At 46.3% G+C, this 21,720-nt stretch overlaps 1 protein-coding gene across 1 annotated transcript in view; it reads right to left on the bottom strand.

The window, feature by feature from the left end:
* The window catches only part of OSBP (oxysterol binding protein), a 30,151-nt gene extending 11,243 nt beyond the window's left edge, over nt 1-18,908 (bottom strand). Inside the window, exons 1-3 of the mRNA XM_084859777.1 lie at nt 18,428-18,908; nt 6,483-6,691; nt 3,209-3,459 (exon numbers count right to left, since the gene is read on the bottom strand). Of these exons, the coding sequence (XP_084715903.1) occupies nt 3,209-3,459; nt 6,483-6,691; nt 18,428-18,795 (828 nt within the window). The 5' untranslated portion in view covers nt 18,796-18,908. The remainder of the gene's footprint in view (nt 1-3,208; nt 3,460-6,482; nt 6,692-18,427) is intronic.
* Between the last annotated feature and the right edge of the window lie 2,812 nt (nt 18,909-21,720).

The raw sequence follows: 21,720 nt of genomic DNA, 5'->3' as shown, positions 1-21,720 counted from the left end.
CTCAGGATATATGACAGTGGAACTGCAACTATACAAATCGAAAAGGTGGGTAAATGTGTGTGTGAGGGCACAGTGGAGGTATGGAGAAAGTGGACAAAGAGATGTGCTTCTTCCTCTCTCACAGAATTAGGATCCAGGCTTATCTCAAGAAGCTAATTGGTGGGGGATTCAGGACAAATAAAAGGAAGTACCTCTTCACACAGCGCATAGTTAAACTATGGAATTCGCTACCACAAGATGTAGTGATGGCCACCAATTTGGATGGCTTTGAAAGGGACAAATTCCTGGAGGAGAAGGCTATCAATGGCTTTTAGTCCTGATGGCTATATGCTACCCCCAGTATCAAGAGGTAGAACATAGGCAGGAGGGTTTTGTTGCACTCATGTCCTGCTTGTGAGTTTCTCATTGGGGCAGCTTGCTGGCCACTGTGGGAAACAGGATGCTAGACAGGTCTGATCCAGCACAGCTGTTCTTATGGGGAAGTAACATATATAGAGTATTTATTTCGTCAAAAGAATGATACAGTTTCCAAACTAGGCTATCCTTTATTCCTAAATATATACCAAACCAGTTCTCACCTTTTTATCTTCCCATTTGGGACCCACTCTGAAGTTTTTTGTATAACATGGGGTGGGGGACACAAACCTGGCTAACTATAAGCTTTCTAAAATGTTCTTTCCATTTCATTCCTTGAGCAATCCTCTGCTTTAAAGACTTTTGCAGTGTAAACTGTCCATTGTTAGTTAAGGACTTTTTAAAAAGGGCATTATGATGTCATTCCACCTTCAAAGAACAGCGTTCAAACCTTGTATTTAACAACTCACTTGGTAGCCATAGGCAACCAGAAATTCCATACAGGTGAGCTCACGGAATTCCATTCAGGCCAATGAATGGGTTGACAGAGGAGGGATGGATCACTCAGTTGGTGATTTTTTAAAAAAAACTAGTCCCTGCTGGCCATCCATGGCCAGCAAGGAAACACAGACTTCTTAACAGGCTTCTTAGCAGGCTAGTAAACAATTTTGCATGCAAGTAACTCTTGTGGGCTTATTCCCTCATTAAGGGAGAACTTAAGCCTAGGAGTCCAGCTTGGTTGTGACAACCGTTGCTGTTTTTCAGCTGTTTAGAAAAATATCTGACAGTATCCACTTGGCTGGGCAGGAAAGGATTTCAGTATTTTACTGTATTTTGAATCTCTGCATTGCTGCTAGGTTTTATTCTGGTTGTACTTTATACCATATAAGCTTTTCTATTTTATACTGTTTTTATGCTGTACTTGTGGTTTTAATTTTTGTGAACCACCTAGAGAGCTTCAGCTACTGGGCAGTATAGCAATGTAATAATTGTGTTTTTTTTTAATGATCTAGGTTACCTATAGATTCTTTGTAGTTCTAGATATGGCACTCTGGTCGATGTCATTTAATATGCATACCAAATCAGAATGCTGTTTTATAGGTATCTTTAAAGATTATTTCTGACATTTTTGAACAAATCCCTTGTTTAACACTTGGCTTGCCCCAGGGATGTACCTGGCCAAAACATACAGCCTTCTCAGAAACGTGAACCGCAGGCTAGTAAACGATTTTGCAGACTGGTATCTCTTGTGGGCTTATTCCATCATTAAGGGAGGGCTTAAGCCTAGGTTTAAGGTGTTGGTATTAGTATTACTATACAAAGCCCTATACAACTCAGGACCAGATTACCTCAGGGAATGTCGTCCCCTATATTAACCTCCCAGGCCACCACAATCTTCAGGGGAGGCCCTGCTGTCCGTGCCATGGTCTATGGATTTCCGTTTGGTGGCAACAAGGAGACATACCTTCTGTGCAGTGGTGCCCGCCCTGTGGAATGATCTATCACCTGAGGAATGTCAGGCCTCAACACTGGCATGTTTTAGGCATTTATTGAAAACATACCTGTGTACTTTGGCTTTTCTCCAGCCATGAGTTATCTTCATATCAACCTCAAGATATTCTTTTGTCTGTATGTATGCATGTGTGTGTAGTTTTTGTTTGTCTTTATTCTTCTCTAAACCGCTTGGGAATTTGTTTCAAACAATTAGTGGCATATACATATTGCTAATAAATAAACAAACAAACCAGCCATATCATGCTTGACCTGCAGAGATGGGAGGTGAGTTAAAAAGTCACCTGAATTAAACATGGAAGGTGTGCAGGGACCTACATGAGTTAATCTCTCAAGTGTTTGTAGATCCCAGGATCCTCAACCCACCTGGGAATAAAGGCAGGCAGGCAATGGTGGCAATTGCCAGATTGGGGCTCTGAACTGAAAACTGGCTGACGTAGTTTCAGCGGTGTTAAAGCCATCCCAGAGCAGTGATGAGCATCACAAGAGTTACCAGCAGAACTCACTGGGCCCATGACATTGCCACTGAGACATTAGCAGATACTTCGCTCAAATGAACCCGTGGCTCCAGGATCAAGGGCAGTGCTACAAGATGTGCGACCTCATACAGAAATTTGTCCCACTGTGCTCAATGTGGTAAGCACAACGGAGCTAAAGGCACTAGGATCCCAACTGCTCAAGGATCTCTCATCTTCTGGGAAATCTGCTGTCCTCCTCCCCATCCCAAACCCTGGCCTGATGGTGGCACACAGTGGATAGGGAACAAAGCTGCAATTATGCTGTCATGGATGCTAGAGATCAAAGTCACCAAATCTTATCTTTGTCTAGTCTTCAATATAATTCTTCTAAAGACTTTTTCTTCATGCTGCCATTTTCTAGTTGACTCCTTCATTATGCTTGTCCCCCGTTTCAAAAATCTGATTCGATGTACCGTTTATTGATCTGGATTTCTATCGTGTCCTTTCCCGATCGTTCAGATTTTTTGATTGGCCACAGTGTGGCCACACTGAGCTGCAACAGTACACGCAACTACAAGGGATTCCAGACAAGGAGGAATTTGGCATGTGGGTTGCTGGCGGGGGGGGGGGGGGGGGTCAAAAGCAACAACTAAGGGCTTACATTTTGCTAACACATGCAATGTCACAGGCAACTTAGGCACCCAAAAGCTTAATGACAGAGCACATCAGATCACTTCTCTCTCAAGAGTAGAGTCCAAGGGCCCTATCCTGGCTCTGAAGTTATACTATTAATGCTCCCATCTGGAGCACAGCAGATGGTTCCTCTTGGCCAGAGCACTCCTCTAACCTGGCAGGCTCACAGCTGATGCTGGAAGTTCACTTACGTTGATCATGGCGTTGGAGGTGATGCGGAAGAGCGTGGCACGCTCGTTGACCTGCTTTATCTTCTCGTTGCTCTCAGCAGGCAGCTTAAGGGTCTCCAGCTCGCTGAGGGAGCGCTGCAGAGCAGTCCCGTGCTTGGCAATCAAGTCATTGCAAGTGCTGAGGTCCTCCACCTTGCTGGAGAGGGTGCGCAGGGTGTTCTGCAGCTCCGTCTTGTCTGTCTGAGATACGGATTCTTCATCACCAGAATCATCTGTGAGGAATAAGCTGCAGTGTTAACACATTCAAGCCAAGACTGGGGCCCATCTCTGAACCAGACCCATTCCCAGAGCCTCCTTCGTTCCCCAATATTGGCCGCTATCTTGACAGGACTAAGGGGAGCGATCACTCCATAAAGGGGGACAGACGCTCAAACATCAAGATCAGAAATAGGCAACTTGGTGCCCTCCAGATGTTTTGCACTACAACTCCCATAATCCCTAAACATTGGCCATGCTGGCTGGGGCTGGTAGGAGTTGTAGTCCATCTGGTGAGTACCACGTTGCTTACCCCTGATCTAGATATAGGTACTTTTCACTGGAAAAAACCCTCTTGTCTTCCCAGTTCAATGGCTCAAGTGAAGCAGATGATGGAATTTCTACCCCCTCAGAAGGGAACAAGGGTGTACATTGCTGCACTCCAGATATTATTTATTTCAGGTTACTTGTATCCCACTTTCCTGCGTATACAGACAAAGCAGCTCACAGAGGTAAAAAATCACAGCAGTTAAGGAAAAACTAAAACAAACGAATAAAACCACAATAAAAACATAATTAGCAGTAAAAAAGCAGCAGAGATCTTTCAAGGATAGATTAGCCTTCCCTAGCTTGGTGCTCTCCAGATGCTTTGGACTACCAACTCCCAAATTCCTCACTCCTGGCCATGCTAGCTGGGGCTGATGGGGTTTGTAGTCCAAAACATCTGGAGGGCACCAGACTGGGGAAGGCTGGGGTAGATCACTGGGGACCTCTGGACTATGAAAACAGCAGCAGCCTTCAGGCCTGATTTAGAATCAGAGATCTCTCAAGAAGATGTGGAATGCAGGTTAATCAGACCAAGGCTTCCTGTATGCAGCAGTTTGGTGTTGCAAACCATGGGTCTGATTTAATATTTACAGAGTTTTGATGTTTAGTCCCAGTCCTCAACACTGCCAGACCATCGTGCCGCTTCTCTGGAACTTCTCTGGATCTTAAGATTGACAGCACCATCTCATCAAGTTTAACTTCCCCTTGTCCCCCTCCAATAGTGTGCAAGAGAATACACAGGCAATATTTCTCCTCTCTCATAATACTAGAACTCAGGGTTGCCCAATAAAATGGATCAGAGATAACTTCCGGACAGACAAAAGAAAGTACTTCACCTAAAGGGTAAATAATGTATGGAATTCAGTACCATAAGAAGCAGTGACTGCCACCAGTTAAAGGACTTTTTAAAAAAAGAATTGAACAAATGAATGTAGGATATGTCTTATTAGGGATTAGCAATGATACTCAAATAGAAACTCCATGTTTAGAGGCAGTATACCTCTGGATATCAGATGCTAGGCATAAAGAGGGGACAACCATCATTTCCATGCTTTGGTTGTGAACTTCCAGAGGCATCTGGCCAGTGCCTGTTAGGTACAAAACGTTTCACTAGATGGACCTTTGGTTTGGTCCAATTCAGCAAGGCAGTCCATTTAACAAGAACAAAACCAAAATCCCTAAAAATTGTTGTTTCACTCTTGTTCATTATCACTACCCACAAATAATGAGCCACAAAGCAGAAAGACAGATTTGCTTACACAGAATTATCCAACGGGGGCACAATGCTGCAAGCAAACCGCAGAAATACTATTCAACAACAAGGCATGACATCACTGAGGTGAAAGCTACAGAAGAGCACTCTGTTTACACTGCAACATTCCAAGTGTCAACATGGCAGAGAAATTCAACAGAACCCACACAGCAGACACAAGAATTTGAAAAGCCAAGGAATTTCGGGATCACAGCTTGAGGTCTCAGATTTTAAAATAAGGACAACGGTCTACAAAAATAAATGTTGCTCCCGTTATTTCCTCATCTTAAATTAAAAGGGCAGGGGGGGAGTAGACAAAAATCCAACAGAGCTAAAGCAGGGCTAATATTTGCAACTATGAAGCATAGGACCCTGACACAACGTTACTGGGCAGAGACCATTTTGTTTGAAAACGCTGAAGAAGTCCTTCCCTGTAAAGTTGTCAAATACCTCATTATTTTTCAGATCCCAAATCTTTGGAATTTCATGAAAACGAAACAAGCCGTCCAACAGTAAGCAGTGGCACATTTTCCAGTTGTTTCCCCTTCTACAAAGAGCAAACATTTGAGCAAACTAGAGACAATTCAGGGAGGCATGTGCCCACAGCATACTAGATAAGGGCCAAAAGCAGGTTTGAGACACAGACATTTATAACCCAGCACAATCGCCTAAGGAGCTGAGGGCCCACAATCCCTTCAAGACAAGGCTTTATTCTATACAGGAATGGCCATTTGGCACTGCCTTTGGGGGCTTATTTTACCTAATCAGATACACCAGCTACTGAGAGATGCTTCAGCTCAGGAGCCATCGGGTTACAATGTGGAGCTCAGTTGACTGGCTATTATGCAGGACTGATTTGGTATTAATGGCTAGAACATGCTTTTAGTTTGGAAAACAGGAACTCTAACAGGTTCAGAGAAGTCTGATGCTTAAAAATAGGAACCCGTTTTCTAGAGGCCGCCTGCTAAACCCACAACAGCCCCAGGTGGCCTGTTGCCTTGGTATGTTACATGAATGATTCAAAGGACACTGAGCAATTCATCTGAGTAACAATAATTTTGTGTTTGGGAGAAAACCTTGCCTCTGGGAACTGAAATCCGAAATAGGACAGAACAGGACTAACTGGAAGAGATGTTCACTCACATTAACCCCATGCTTAGCACAGACTGGGAATTATTATCCACAGGTCGCTTTTAAGGCCACATGCGTTACAGGTGTGGCGTTTCTTGAAGCCACCTACAAGGGGGAAACCTCAATATCACAAATAGACAAATGGGGAGAACAAAATCCATACAGGCCTCCTGATGTCATTAGGCAACATCAAGTCTGCAGAGGAGCCCATCCCTCTATTTTTCATGTTAATTCCCTTGGGTGCCTCTCCCGCAATACGCTCCCTCCATCCCCTGTCCCCCAACTACACACCCTGCTCCATTTATGCTGCCCTGAACACATCCCCTTTACCTGACTCTGCCAGCATCTTGACTGCTTTAGCCTTGGCCAGCTCCAGGGCTGTGACCCAGCGCTGCCTCTCCACTTCTGAGCTGGCCTTCAAGTGGTAAGTCTGTGCCCCTCCATTGGAGATGATGAAATTGCAAGAGTCCTCCACGGTGATGTTAGCCGTGGCCAGGTTGATAGTTCCACGGCAGGTGTGTCGCATCTCTGCCTTTGATCTGTGGGGAGGACAAATTGGGGGAGGGGGCAACATCAGGGAATGAACAAGCAAGTGGACCAGAGGTACACAGAATAATTAGAAAATGGCACCACATCCCATTGCGGGAACAAGTAACCAGGACCCTCACTTGTTACAGGGCCAGAAATATTGGAACAAGGATAACTGTTTTGGCAGTTGGCCTCTGTACATCACCACAATGAAGTTGAAAGGAAACACACCCAGATGGGAGCGAAGTCAGGACTTTCAGCTATAATTCAAGGGGTGTGACAAAAGTGGGGCACTAACCATTCAGGAAGGACAGCCAGTGGCATACACCCCCCCCCCCATCGTTGGTGGCTCATAAGTAATGGAACAAACCAACATCATTTCAAACTTAAGGATCGCCTTTAATACCTGGATGAAAATCCTTTGCAGTCAATGACTGCCTGAAGTCTGGAACCCATGGACATGACCCAATGCTGAGTTTCCTCCCTCAAGATGCTTTGCCAGGCCTTTACTGCAGCTGCCTTCAGCTGCTGCTTGTTTGTGGGTCTTTCTGCCTTCAGTCTTGTTTTCAGTAAGTGAAAAGCATGCTCTATTGGGTTGAGATCAGGTGACTGACTTGGCCATTGAAGAACATCCCACTTCTTTGCCTTGAGAAACTCTTGGGTAGCTTTTGCTGTATGTTTTGGGTCATTATCCATCTGCAAGATGAAGCGACGTCCTATCAGTTTGGCAGCATTTGGCTGAATCTGAGCAGAAAGTATAGCCCTATACAATTCATCCTGCTGCTTTTATCAGCAGTCAGGTCATCAATAAACACCAGTGACCCGGTTCCATTGGCAGCCATACACGCCCATGCCATAACACTGCCCCCACCATGTTTGACAGATGATATGGTATGCTTTGGATCATTAGCTGTTCCTTTCCTTCTCTGTACTTTTCTCTTCCCATCATTCTGGTACAAGTTAATCTTGGTTTCATCAGTCCAAAGAATCTTATTCCAGAACTGGGCAGGCCTTTTTAGGTGTTTGCTGGCAAAGGCTAATCTGGCCTGTCTGTTCTTGAGCGTTACCAGTGGTTTGCACCTTATTGTGAAGCCTCTGTATTTACATTCATAAAGCCGTCTCTTGACTGTAGATGTTGACAATGACATGCCTACCTCCGCAAGAGCGTTCTTGACCTGGCTAGATGTTGTGAAAGGGTTCCTCTTCACCATGAGCAGAATTCTGCAGTCATAAACTTTAGTTGTCTTCCGTGGTCTTCCAGGCCTTTTGCTGTTGCTGACCTTGCCACTTAATTCCTTCTTTTTCAGGATGTTCCAAACTGTTGTGTTGGCCACTCCCACTGTTTTTGCTGTCTCTCTGATGGGTTTAAGTTGTTTCCTCAGCCTAATGATGGCCTCCTTCACTCTCATGGACATCTCTTTGGACCTCATGTTGGGAGTTCCAGTGAACAGCTACCAAATGCAAATGTAACACTCAGAACCACCTCCAGGCCTTTTACCCTCTTGATTGGTCATGGGGTACCCAGGAAACAGGCCACACCTGGCCATGCAGCTGCTTGTCAGCCATTCGTTCCATTACTTATGAGCCACCAGCGATGGGTGTGTGTGTATGCCACTGGCTGTGCTTCCTGAATGGTTAGTGCCCCACTTTTGCCAAACCCCTTGCATTACAGCTGAAAGTCCTGACTTCGCTCCCATCTGGGTGTGTTTCCTTTCAACTTCAATGTGGTGGTGTACAGAGGCCAACTGCCAGAACAGTTATCCTTGTTCCAATATTTCTGGCCCTGACTGTATATCCCCTTTCCTGGGCAATAAGGAAAGAAAGGTCAACAACAGCAAGTGACAAACACCACTGGATTGCATCCAACTGGGTCACTCCATTGACGGAATGCTCTTTGAGTTTCTGGTCAGGAGAATGGGGAGGGGGCGATTTTCAGTGATTCTTCCTCTCCCCCCCTACCATGCCATCTCCCACATTGTTTGGATGTGGATCCACAGAGCAGATTGGGAGGGGCTGCAGGGGAGGAGGAGAGGGAATTGCTGAAGATTCCCCCCTCATTCCACTGATGGGAATCTCTGCTGGATCAAAGAGTGTTCCGTCGGCGGCAGGACACTAACTGGATACAAAGAGTCTGCTACTATTCCCATGTGAAGGAAATAGTCTAAAAATTTTCATGGCTGCAAATTGCAGAATGGGAGCTACCTGATGCTGGGACATTCAAGGAATCAGCTGCCAGTCAGAAAGGCAGACTTCTAATTCTTGGAAGGAGCGGGGGGGGGGGGGGTGGACAAGCAGGCAGTTAAAAAAATGTTTCAAAACTAGAAGGGGATAATAGGTCAAGGCTTCCAGTGAATGTGGACAGTCATGGTAGCAGTACATATTTGTCCAGTACAAGTCCCAGTAAGAATTCTATTGCCTTCAGTTTCTGATCTCTTCTACATGACTCTGCCCTCTAACGTTTTCGAGCATCCCTCCAACTTCCCACTGCCACTAGTCATCATTTGTACAGCACAGTTTGGATTTATAAACTTCTTGTTGCTTTAGCCCTCTCAACAAGCTTGTGAGGTAGGTCACTACTATTCACACTTTACAGGCAAGAATTTAGAAGAACTAGTTAGTAACTTGGATCAAGGCCACACAATGAGTCTCTGGCAAAGATGGACCATGGTGATTTTAGTTCAAATCCAAAGTATTAGAGCAGTCTTTTCCAACCTTGTTGTTGTTGTTCAGTCGTTCAGTCACGTCCGACTCTTCGTGACCCCATGGACCATAGCACACCAGGCCTTCCTGTCCTGCACTCTCTCCCGGAGCGTGCTCAAGTCCATATTCATTGCATCGGTGATGCTATCTAGCCATCCCATCCTCTGCCGTCCCCTTCTCCTTTTGCCTTCAGTCTTTCCCAGCATCAGGGTCTTTTCCAGGGAGTTTTCTCTTCACATTAGGTGGCCAAAATATTTGAGCTTCAGCTTCAGCATCTGTCCTTCCAATGAGCAGTCAGGGTTGATTCCCTTTAGGATGGACTGATTTGACCTCCTTGCAGTCCAGGGGACTCGTAAGAGTCTTCTCCAGCACCACAGTTCGAAAGCATCTGTTCTTCGGCGCTCAGCCTTCCTTATAGTCCAGCTCTCACAGCCATACATTACTACTGGGAAAACCATAGCTTTGATTAGATGGACCTTTGTCGGCAAGGTGATGTCTCTGCTTCTGACTATGCTGTTTAGGTTTGCCATAGCTTTCCTCCCAAGGAGCAAGCGTCTTTTAATTTCATGGCTACAGTCACCGTCTGCGGTGATCTTGGAGCCCAAGAAAGTAAAATCTGTCACTGCTTCCATTTCTTCCCCTTCTATATGCCAGGAAGTGATGGGGCCAGATGCCATGATCTTCGTTTTTTTTAATGTTGAGTTTCAAACGAGCTTTTGCACTCTCCTCTTTCACCCTCAACAAGAGGCTCTTTAGATCCTCTTCACTTTCTGCCATTAGGGTGGTATCATCTGCGTATCTGAGGTTGTTGATAATTCTCCCAGGAATCTCAATTCCGACCTGTGATTCATCCAACCCGACGTTTCTCATGATGTACTCTGCATATAAGTTAAATAAGCAGGGTGACAATACGCAGCCTTGTCGTACTCCTTTCCCAATTTTGAACCAATCGGTTGTTCCATGTGTGGTTCTTACTGTTGCTTCTTGACCCTCGTACAGGTTTCTCAGGAGACAGGTAAGGTGGTCTGGTACTCCCATCTCTTTCAGAATTTGCCAGAGTTTGTTGTGATCCACACAATCAAAGGCTTTAGCGTAGTCAATGAGGCAGAAATAGATGTTTTTCTGGAATTCTCTCACTTTCTCCATGATCCAGCGAAAGTTGGCGATTTGATCTCTAGTTCCTCTGCCTCTTCGAAACCCAGCTTGTACTTCCGGTAGTTCTCGGTTCGCATACTGCTGAAGCCTAGCTTGTAGGATTTTGAGCATAACCTTGCTGGCATGTGAAATGAGCGCAATTGTACGGTAGTTTGAACACTCTTTGGCGTTGCCCTTCTTTGGAATTGGAATGTAAACTGACCTTTTCCAGTCTTGTGGCCACTGTTGAGTGTTGGACTGCAACTCCCACCATCCCTTACCATTGGTCATGCTGGCTCAGACTGATGGGTGTTGGAGTGCAAAACATCTGGAGGGCACCAGGTTGGGGAAGGATGTATTTGAAGCTCCACAGCTAAAACAACTGGATGTATAGTAACACTGTTGTTGGATTGTAACCCTACAGGTGGTGGTTCATATGACTGAATTCTCACCATATCAAAGTATTCCTACACACAGAGAACTAGTTGTCAAGGGGAATGGTTCTACCTAGCTCTCCCACCAGCATGCAAGTTTTCAGTGTGTAGGACTCCCCCACCCCCTGGAGAAGCACTCAGTCATGCAACACCACCCTTCAGTCTGAAGTGGTACAGTCCAGGAACAGTTTTACTATGGAGCTACTTGTCTAGAGAGCCTCCTTGTGTCTTAGACAACACAAGCCAGACCCCCCAATTTCAACATACTGCCCCCACAATATGCAACCACAATAAGTCATCTGGTTTGTCTATTATATGACATCACACATAGAGTTAGTATACAAACATAGGCACTCTGACTCATCTGTTGGCAAATTATTAAACCCAAGCAAACGTTAAAAGTTACTGAGCTGGTTATTTACCATCAACTTTCCAAATGCCTGGCAATACTAAAACAAAAACAAACAAAATAACTAAAAATGTGATTTCTTAGACCACTTCCTCCCCTCCCCAAGTATGTGAAGAGACTCCCAGGCTGGCACAGCCCTGAGTTGGGGAGCCTCCTCTTCTCCATTGCTGTGATCATGGCTGGAGGGCATTTCTATTAATAGGGCAATCTCTTGAACTTTACAAAGCTGCCTGAGAATTTCACCAACTGCCTGGCCTAGCCACACACACACAGTGGACAGGGCAGACGGTGGGGGATTTTGCATTCAGTACTGGGACTCAGCCAGACCTGCAAGTGTTTGGGGGCATTAAACCCAGAACCAGACAGAAGACTAATGTTTCTAATATTCCAAGTGAAAGTACTGGGCCTCCAAGAGAAACCATTCACACGACAGTCCCTACTCCTGTCCAGAAGCTCAGTAATGCACTGCACATGCACACACGTTTATATGTGAACATTTATACTTGGGTTTTATTCACTGATGGGGGTCATTCATAAAGGAAGCATTAAGATCCTTCCCCAATACAGAGGAAGCTGAAGTTTGGTGCAGTACAAGATTCCTTTTAAAAAGTCCCCAAATGGGGCATTTTGAATCTCTCCCTCAACATGTGGAACACCCAGCAATGAGGAAATGAAATCTTGGGCTGTAGAAACCAGAGTCTCTGATTGAAGGGGAGAGTCTGAATTTGCAGTGGCATCCAGGGATACCAAGTTTGAAAATGGAACTACACATACAATGCTGTACGCCACCTTGGGAGGGCTCCTGCCCTGAAAGGTGGCCAAGAAACAGTTTAAATAAATAGCTAAATAAACAAAACCTTACCTATCTTTGAATGGGCAGGGGGGACACTCCAGTAGCAACCAGCAACATGTCTATGCTTAGAAAATGTATTTATTACCGTGCGTAGGTGTGTATGTAGCGAACCTATACATTCATATTTCTTTATGTAACACCCACCCTGCACACACATGCGCACACACCCCCAGCAGGGAATTCCAGAGCTAACTGGGAAGTCTCATTGACTGTGAGTCCAATGTTGATGAAGCAACATCAGCACTGACGTTGCCTACTGAGTCAACTGGGTCACAATTCATTTCAGTCCCCATCTCTCTCAACACTCCCTATGGCCAAGGCTGTGCCTGCTTCCCTCCCAGGCTTGCAGAAACAATCAAGTACACCATCAGACTACCTTAATTCTCACACAACCCTCCCCGCACCCAGCCTGAGACAAGAACAAAGTTCCCCCGTATCGACCTAGTACAAGGCAGAGCCATCTCCTCTCCGCTGCAAGTCTGAGCAACACATAGGCAACAATGCACACACCCTGCTTTGGGCTGGCACACAGAAACTACTAGCAAATGTCACTGCAGAGGTTTTCTGCTTCCCCTCTGGAGTCTGGGGAGAAAGTAACTGGACATTCCTTCCTGCCAGCAGGCTGAGTCCAGCAGAGAAATATGAGTCTGGTTTGCCAGCTATTCTTATCCTCCCGAGTCTAGTTACTTTATGAATAATACAGACCATGGTACAAGAGTGGCTCAGAAGCAAGTCACCCCTGCCTGATTTAAGGGAAGGTTCCCTCTAAACATAGTCCTCTGTGCTGAAACTTTTAAACAAAACAGATTCCCTTACTTCAAGCCAGGATGCCTGCTTGGGGGCAAATTCCCAAATAGCTGGCTCAGGGTGTTTCTTATTGACACACAGACACACACACCCTTGGAGATAAGCACTGACAAAGAAGAGCCGTCACTAGATTTGGTTTGTGGAGAGGAAAGGCCGGGAGGATACCAGCAATATAGGCTTGAAGTGAGTTACGGTGGAGTGAGAGAAAGAAAGATAACACGCAGATGGAGGCATTTATAAGAAGGGGCTGCCAACAGACAGCCATAGTGTGTGTGTCTGTAAACTGGGGGGGACGGGACCAGCTACCTTTACCATAGAGATCCTCACAGAACTAGAGCCTCTGGGAGCAATCATTGCTATTGGAAAACTTGCTAAGTTACTTCTCCTTGGATGTTTACACTAAACCTCCATTCCTACAGGATCACTAAAGCCCACAGGTTTCCCCCAATAGATACAAATCAGAAGATAAACATTTAGTGTGCTTGGACTCAACAAATCATCAAACTCAGACTTCATTGTTAGAGTGCTTAGCGTCTCACCATCACAGCCTTACAGCAGAGGGTGAAGAACTGCTGAAACCTCTTTGAATGGGGCAGACAGAGTGAAGGCAAGGGCCACTCTATGACCCTCACACAGCACATAGCATGGCAGGACTGATTAACTGTACCTTCAACCAATTTGTAAATACATCTGTGATTCCAAGCATGTTGGAGAGAAGGGTTGTTTAAAGTATGCCAGGATCGCAGAGGCATAGAAATAAATCCCCTAAACTAGGGACATGTCTACACTACAGATTTGAATTGGTTCAATTGTCACAATTTCCAGCTGAAGATTCCCGAGAGTTATAGCAGCATCAAGGAGCTAGGAATCCATTGGAAAACTTTCAGCTTCCTTATAAAACTACAAATCAAGACAGCTTTTGCGGGAATTGTGATACCTAGCCAGATTTTAGCTGGCTTACATTTATAAAGTAGAACTGCCTGAAGTTAGAGGACTGACTTCCCTACATTTCTAAGGAATGTGTAATTCTGACTAGAGAGGAAGACAAATGTGGTCATGTACAAGACAGATATAGTTTCCATTCCCTATCAAAAACCCAAAGCATCACCCAAAGATCCCTTCTTAAACACAGAAATGATAAATATACAATATGGTCCATTAACACAGGACAATCCAAACACAGCACAGGCAAATGAAATAGAATACAAACTCCAATAAAGATGTAAAAGCCAGTATGCCTTTCACACTGCAGACTTCTATCTCCTTAGAGATGAGAAAGATTTCTGCTTCGTTCTCTGTTCACATGCAAGGATTTATGCAAGATCACTAACTTGAAGGCTAATAGCGCAATCTATACATATTTACTCAGAAGATACCCCATTGAGTCCAATGGGGCTTACACCCAGGTAAGTGGGTATAAGAGACTTCAGTTGCAATCGAAGTAATTCCCATTGAAACAGGTAGGATTTGAGCAGGCATAATGTCTGGATGGAACAAGTGCCCAGACCTTTTTGGGAGCGAGCACTGGTACTTACTGGGCAAAAAAAAAAGTGTTTCTCCTTGAGATGGAAGGAGGAAAAAAATCCAGGCTGTTTTACTGATAGAGCCATATAAACATTCATAATTTAAAACTGAACATGTTGCAGGGCTCAGTTAGCAGAAGGGCATTAAAACAGTGTCATATCCTCCACATAAGCTCAGTGGATATTTTTGGTGTAATACAGGATGTCATCTCTTGGATTCTGAAACCTCCAATAATTTGCTAGTCCCAGAGTCCAGTAGGAAGGAAGCTTGCCATACACAATGTTGTGTCATTTACACTGCTTAACTCCAGATGCTGGATATTTCTGCCCATAGTCCTCACTTTTAGAAAAGCAGGCTTCAAATTTTATGTGCTTAATAGATGGACATAATTAATTTTTTAAAAGATTATGTTAGACTTTAACTTGTATGCTTGTTTTAAACTCAGATTTCCCTTTAAACCAGGTTATTTTTTAAAGAGAAACTATAAACGAAATGTCACTATAAATGAATTATTAAAGATCAACATCTGATTTGCAAAAACATTTCCTTAATTTAAAAAAAAAATCTACTCTGAGCTTTAGATATCTAATTAAGGGTGCTGTGCTCGCACTCAATCTGTTGCGCAAGTGGGCCTCACAGCTCATGCAACAGAAAGCTAATGGTTCAAAAAGCAATCCTGGAAACAGGTGGACAGGTCAGTGAAGTAAGTTCTGGTGATCTGCCCAGGAAACTAGCATTTCCGCTTGTTTCTGGTTGCTTTTTAAACTGCTAGCTCCCTGTTGTGCTAGCAGTGGGTCCTGCTGATGTGCAGGCAGACTTGGATACTGCCCATTGGATACTACTAAGGATACTGTTCCTTAGTTACACCTAGCCTAAACCTATCTATGGACCACTATGATATCTGACGTCTGTGACATCAGAGCAGATCAACCAATGGCATTAAGAGAGGAGGAGACTGAAATAAGTGAAAGGTCAGAGGACAAGATCTCATCAGAGAATGAAAACACAGCCCATTGTACAGACAGGTTCTTAGCTCATTACAAGTGAAAAACAAACATTCTCCTAAACTTGGGAGAAAAATATTTCTTGCAAACGTGAAACTACCTGGAGCAAGAACTGACACTTTCACTTTTTACTGTCAGAGGGGTAGGCAAACACAACAAAGAATTTTGTGGCACCGTAAAGACTAATGGTTTTGTTATAACCTTATATTTAACAACTTGCCTGATAGTCATAAGTGACAAGGAGTTCCATACAGGTGAGTGAACAGGCTCGTAGAGAGAGCACCTGCTGCATTTCCATGCTGGCCGTGGAGGAAGGGGAAGGACTCTGTCCCTCTTCCACCAGTCTGCTTCGCAGAAGGCTTTTAAAAAATTAGGTGCATTTTCATGCCAGTCATGGAGGATGAGCTTTTGTAGGCTTATTTACCAGGCCGATTTACTATGGCAAAAGCTTTTGTGGACTAGAGCCCAGATGCATCCAATGATGCCTAAGACTGTGCTGCAAGTGGGACAAACCTATCTATCAGCAGGGGAGCCCAGATTCTAGAAGTACCTCTTATTCTGCCAGTCTTCAACGCGGATAAAGATATCCATTCATCATTCCATCATTTATTCTTTGGGGAACTGGGGAATAACACAACTGTTTAAGCAAAGTCTGAGTACAAGGAGAACTGGTCTCTCTCCCTGAAAAATTAATTTTTCCATCAGATTTTGGTTTTTTGTATTAGATTTTGTATGTCACCTTCAGAATGACAGTTCTTGGGTGACTGATAGAGTAAATAGAAATAAATACAATTAATTTGTATCAATAAAGTCATAAAGCATAGGTTGGGAAGCTCTTTCAATTCAAGGGCTGAATTCAATTTTGGAAAAGCTGTGGGGAGTGCGTTCAAATGGTTGGTGGAGCCAAAAGCAAAGGGAGTGAAGCCAATGGCAAAAGGGGTGAGGAGAAAAGTACAAGAAACACCAGCCCATTGGAGTGTAAAGCTCTTACTACCAGGAACTAAACTTTAGGAGAGGCATTTCAACCTTCTAGAATAGGGGGAAAACCGCACAAGAGCCAGGATACCACCCTATGACCAGTGGTTGGGGGAAAGGGGATGGGGCCAGAAAAGGGGCATGGCCATCTCAGGAACCCGGAGGGCCAGACTGGGACCCCAGGAGGGCTGGATTTGGCCACCCTGTCTGAGGTTCCCCCCTCCTGATTGTTAGAATAACAATCTTTCTCTAGAAGTTCCCTGTTTGATCTGCTGCTTGGTGATCCTCACAAAAGGAGGATCACACAAATTCTGCCCAATTCACACAAAAGCGGACTGACACACAGCCCGACTGAACACAAGATTTAGAAAAAAGCAGATAACAACTGCAAGGTACCTGATTCATCTGCAATGACATGAACTAATATTTATGTGAAAACACATGGGTGGGGCGGGCAGACAAGACAGCACTGAAAGTTATGAAGGGCTCCTTCGAGAGACAGGCAATGCATAACGACAGGTATTTGTTTCTGGATTAACAGATTCATGAAGAAGCTGAATTTCACGAAGATGGACTAAGCACTGATGGCTTGGGGACCCACAGTCTAATGGAGAAGTAATGCAAGTGGGATCTTGTCATAAGGGAAAAACTTCATTGTTTGGGTTTATTACCTTCTAAGCCTTCAAAGAATCTAAGGTGTTCAGGGTGACATGTATTGGGTTATCCTGGTTTTTTTCCACAACACTGTGAGGTAATTGAGAGTTGGTTACTTGCCCAAGGCTACCCAGTGAGCTAGCTTCACAGCTGAGCAGGGATTTGAACTCATGTCTCTGTTTCAACTACACTACACTAGCTGTCAGCCCTAACAGAGCTAGGATGTGCTAGCCCAAGAAAGCTTGCACAGAACTCCTACCTGCCAGGAGGAATCTCTCTCCTAACTAAAGATCTTCAGTAGCAGCAGTGTCACAAAAGGCACTTATTTTCCTAATAACATGAACCCCAGTCCTAACACTGTCTGTGAAGCCTCTTTCTTTAGGGTGTTTGGCACTTCTCTAGTCCTATAACTGCCACATCTAGTGCACAAGTATTTTACAAGCAAAGCGGTGTTTCACAACTGGATTGTGACCCCCCACGCACACACACCTAAGGCGGGTCACACTAACAGGACCACCATTTCCTCAGCGCATCAAATACAGCACACAATCCCAAAAGCAAATCATAAACAACCCAACAACATCAAAGAAGATGCATCTCCCCGATTTTGTATTGCTTCTGGTATGGGCTGCAACTGGCAATCAGGAAGGTGTGCCCCCACAATGTTGTACAAGATTTGAGGCTGGCCTTGAAGAATACATGTAGCTTCTGTGCTCACTAAAAAGAAGTGAACAAGCAAGCCACAAAATGTTACAAAGGGCTGGGGGTAAGGAGGAAAGAAGAATTATTTAGAAGTTTAAGAAAACGTACAGTACAATGCAGGAGTAGGCAACTTGGTGCCCTCCAGATGTTTTGGACGACAACTCCCATAAGCCCCAGCCAACATGGCCAATGGCCAGGGGAGTTGTAGTTCATACACTGGGAGGCCACCAGGCTGCCTGACCCTGGGAGAGGAGGTGGTGGCGATGAAAGGCAGAGGAGTGCAAGACCCCTTATGCAAGAGACTTCTCCAGACGCGGGTGAGTCATGACACCCTCGTGCCACGTGGCAGGAAAGTGCGAGGCCCGCATCCTGGCCGCTGCTGCCGCTGTGCCACCCACGCCTGGACCGGAGCGAGGGCGGAAAGGGCGGGGCCGAGGTCGCAGGACCAGAGGAGCGCGCAGACCTTCGGACGAATTCTGGGTGCGGCTTAGCAGGCAAAGGGGCGTGGCCAGCCGCTCTATCCTAGACCGGCAGAAGGGGCGTGGCCTCACCTGTAGTAGCTTAGGAGCCCGTTGCTCAGCACGAACCAGCGCCGCTGATACCCTTTGATGTAATTGGTCCATTTGAAAAGCCAGCCCTCGCGAGCCGCTCCGGAAGTGGAGCTAGCCGACCCGGAAGCGGAAGCAGTAGCGCTCCCCCCTGGTGCGCCTGTCACCCCCCCTGGGGCTGGTCCTGGTCCCCCAGGGCCCAGTGTCCCTCCTGCGCCGACGCCTTCGGCTCGTCCGCCGCCGGGCCCAGGCGAGGGCAGTGGAGTTGCTGGACCGGGCCCGCAGGTCCCTCCCGGGCCGGAGGCTGTGGGGCCACCCGCTCCGGCAGGCGTTGTCCCTGGGCCGGCTCCCGTCGCTCGCAGCTCCGACATCGCGCAGCGCAGCACCGCCGCCCCCGCGAGCCCGAACTGCCTCTGCCAACGGGAGACGAGGAACCGCCGGAGGCTGAGCGCCTCCCTCCCTCCTCGCTTCGCCCGCCCCCCCCAAACGGTACGCGTCGCGCCGTCACCCAGCCCTCTCCATTAGCAGCAACACCCACTCCAGAGTCTGGAGTCGCGATTGGTGCCGCCCCCGCGGCTGCTACTGGTCCAGAAAACCCCAGAGGGCGGGACTTGCCGGTATATTGGCCGGCCATGCGCTGTCATGACTATCCTACTGGCTTTCTGTTTTGCCGCTCCTATTGGTTTTTTATCTTGTCCTTCCCAGGTAGCAGCCAGTAGGAAGCTCACTGGGGGAGGGGTGTGTGTGTCCAATCTGACGTCATTGTAGAATGGGGACTCTGTTGGTTAGGTATGAATGACATTTGAGCGTAATATGTGTTTGTGGAAAAGTCGAGTAGGCGCTCCAGATCCAATGGCGTTATTACACCCGTGTAGCCCGATCATATGCATGTTTACGAGAAGACCTACTGAGTTCCAGGTGTATGCATAAGACCGCAGCCTCGCTTAAGAGTCTGGCCCCAGCATTTGGCAAATAGCCAACCAGTCAGCTGGGTCCTATACACATCTACTTGAGAATTAAATTATGTTCATTTAAGTGGCGCTTACTTCTCCAGATAGAATATAAAAAGATAAGGAGAGCCATGCTGGATCAGACCAAGCGTCCACCTCGTCCAGCATTCTGTCCACACAATGGCCAACCAGCTGTCGACCAGGAACTCACAAGCAGGACATGACTGCATCAGTACCCTCCCGCCCATGTTCCTCATCAACTGGTGCACATAGGCATAGAAACAGGCTGTGGTGGGCTGTGGCTGTAAAACCTTGCGCCGGGACACACCTGTTGTCGACTACAGCGTGCACCTAGGGTCACTATGCTCAGACTTCAAAGGAGAATATAGATAATGCCGAGTTTCTAGTGATCCCCAGACTTTGTAGCAAGGACCCCCCACCCCATTCGTTAGGGTGGATGATTTTCGTATAGGATGCTACTGTCAGCAAAACCGCTCTTGCTGCCACCCGTTCTTCCTACAGTAAGCTGTTGCAGGCATAATGCACATGTGAATTAAAGTAAAGCCAATTACTTTAAAGGTAAATAAATTCCTGGAAGGGTAAATATTTCACAGAGGCTTGGATCTTATACCGAGAGCATTTTGTTTGCAGATGGATAGCGAGCGTGGACTCCGTCTGTTCCTAATCCTGGAGTTTATTTTGCTATCTATTGCGCTTACACAATTCTGTCTGCTTCGCTTGGGAACCGGATTCCACTGCTTTCCAGATGGGAATGGAATTTTAAAATGCTGAAAATGTTGCTATTTTGGAATTGAGAAACTTAGGGCGCAATCCTGTACTGGAGATCTGCTGACTGAGGGGCTGTACTGCAGCATGGGTGGGAAACCTACCCGCCGCCCACGGCTGCGTTCCCGGGGGAGAAAGCTGTCCAGGGCTGCGTGCCAGAACTAGGCGGGGCTGGAGCCGAAAGTAGATCGGCTGCATGCCAGAGGCGAGCGGGCTGCCCACCCCACCCCGGTCGCTTTCGCCCCCCCCCTCCTCCTCCGTCTCTTTCTCCCCTTCTTTCCCCTGCTGCTTCCTCTCCTCGAGTCCCCCGCCCCGCCTCCGCACAGCAATAAGGCTTTGAAAAAAACCAGCTTCCATTGGTATTACTGGGAACTTCAAGGCGTTGCCACATGGCGGGGGGGGGGGGGTGCACCACGTGGGGAAGGTAGGATTAACCCTTTCGTCCTGCAGCGACCTTCCGAAAATATATATATTTTTTGTAATATTTATATACCGTAAAATATACTAAAATCCCTAAGTCGTTCACATATAAATATTAAAATCACATTTAAAATACAGTATTAAAAACAAGATTAGAAACAGTCTCTTCCCTGTGTAGCAGTTAAGCTTTAAAAAATCCCATTGGTAACAATGGAATCTTACAAAAAAAAATCCTAACCCTGTGTGTGTGTGTGTGTTGGTGGGAAGGTGAGGATGGGAGACTGTGGGCCAAATGGGCAGATGTAGGCTGTTGGTTCCCACGGGAGTGTGATAGGAGTTGGTGAAATGCCTGCTCTATCAGCAGAGCACCAAATACCCGGCTGCCACCACCATGAAAAATACCGCCGCAGGACAGTCAGTGGAATGGCCAAAACAGTGGGATTGTGGGCAGCAGAGGGGAGGACCACATGTGTGCTGTACCCTACCACACCTTTCAGTAGCACAACTTTACACCGACCCCAGACCTGGCAGGAGAAATTTGCCATAACCAGCCCGTATAGGGACCCGCTTCACCTATGTCACAACGACCACGCATATGATATGGTGTAACTTACCACCCAGTCAGCACACTAGCAGCAACATGTAAACCCTACACACAGAGATGATTGCTCAGATGACAGGGTGTGTGGCATAGGGCTATAACTTTCTGGTCTTACGTTTGTTCACACTTAGAGCTTGCAATGGGGAGGGAACTCTGGTGATGGGGAGATGGAGAGAAAGGGCACTTTGCATAAAACAGTCTGTGCTCACAACACACAGGCAGACTTGTGCTAAGGCTTCTCTGCTTAGAATCCTTAAAAGGTATTTTGCTTTAGGACTGCAGTCACAAACACCCCACCCAACTTCAACAACTGGGGGTGGGGCAGGGTGGGGGGTGCCAGAACAACGTGCCCCACTCTGGTAGGGAAGGGGAGGAACCGTGCTACAAAATGTACCTGCTGCGGCTGTTTCCCTCTCTTTCCTTGCCCCTCCCTTTGTCAGATGTGAATATGGTGTCTTGTCTGAACTGTATTGCTTTAACACTCTTCTCTGCCCGCACCCAACAACTGGGAGCAGTGTCTCCACATACAGGGGCTTCAC

Source organism: Heloderma suspectum, chromosome 1 (genome assembly GCF_057233095.1).
Source record: "Heloderma suspectum isolate Gila_16-S chromosome 1, 16-S_ref, whole genome shotgun sequence".
Taxonomy (NCBI): Eukaryota; Metazoa; Chordata; class Lepidosauria; order Squamata; family Helodermatidae; genus Heloderma; species Heloderma suspectum.
This window is presented reverse-complemented; position numbering and strand designations above follow the sequence as displayed.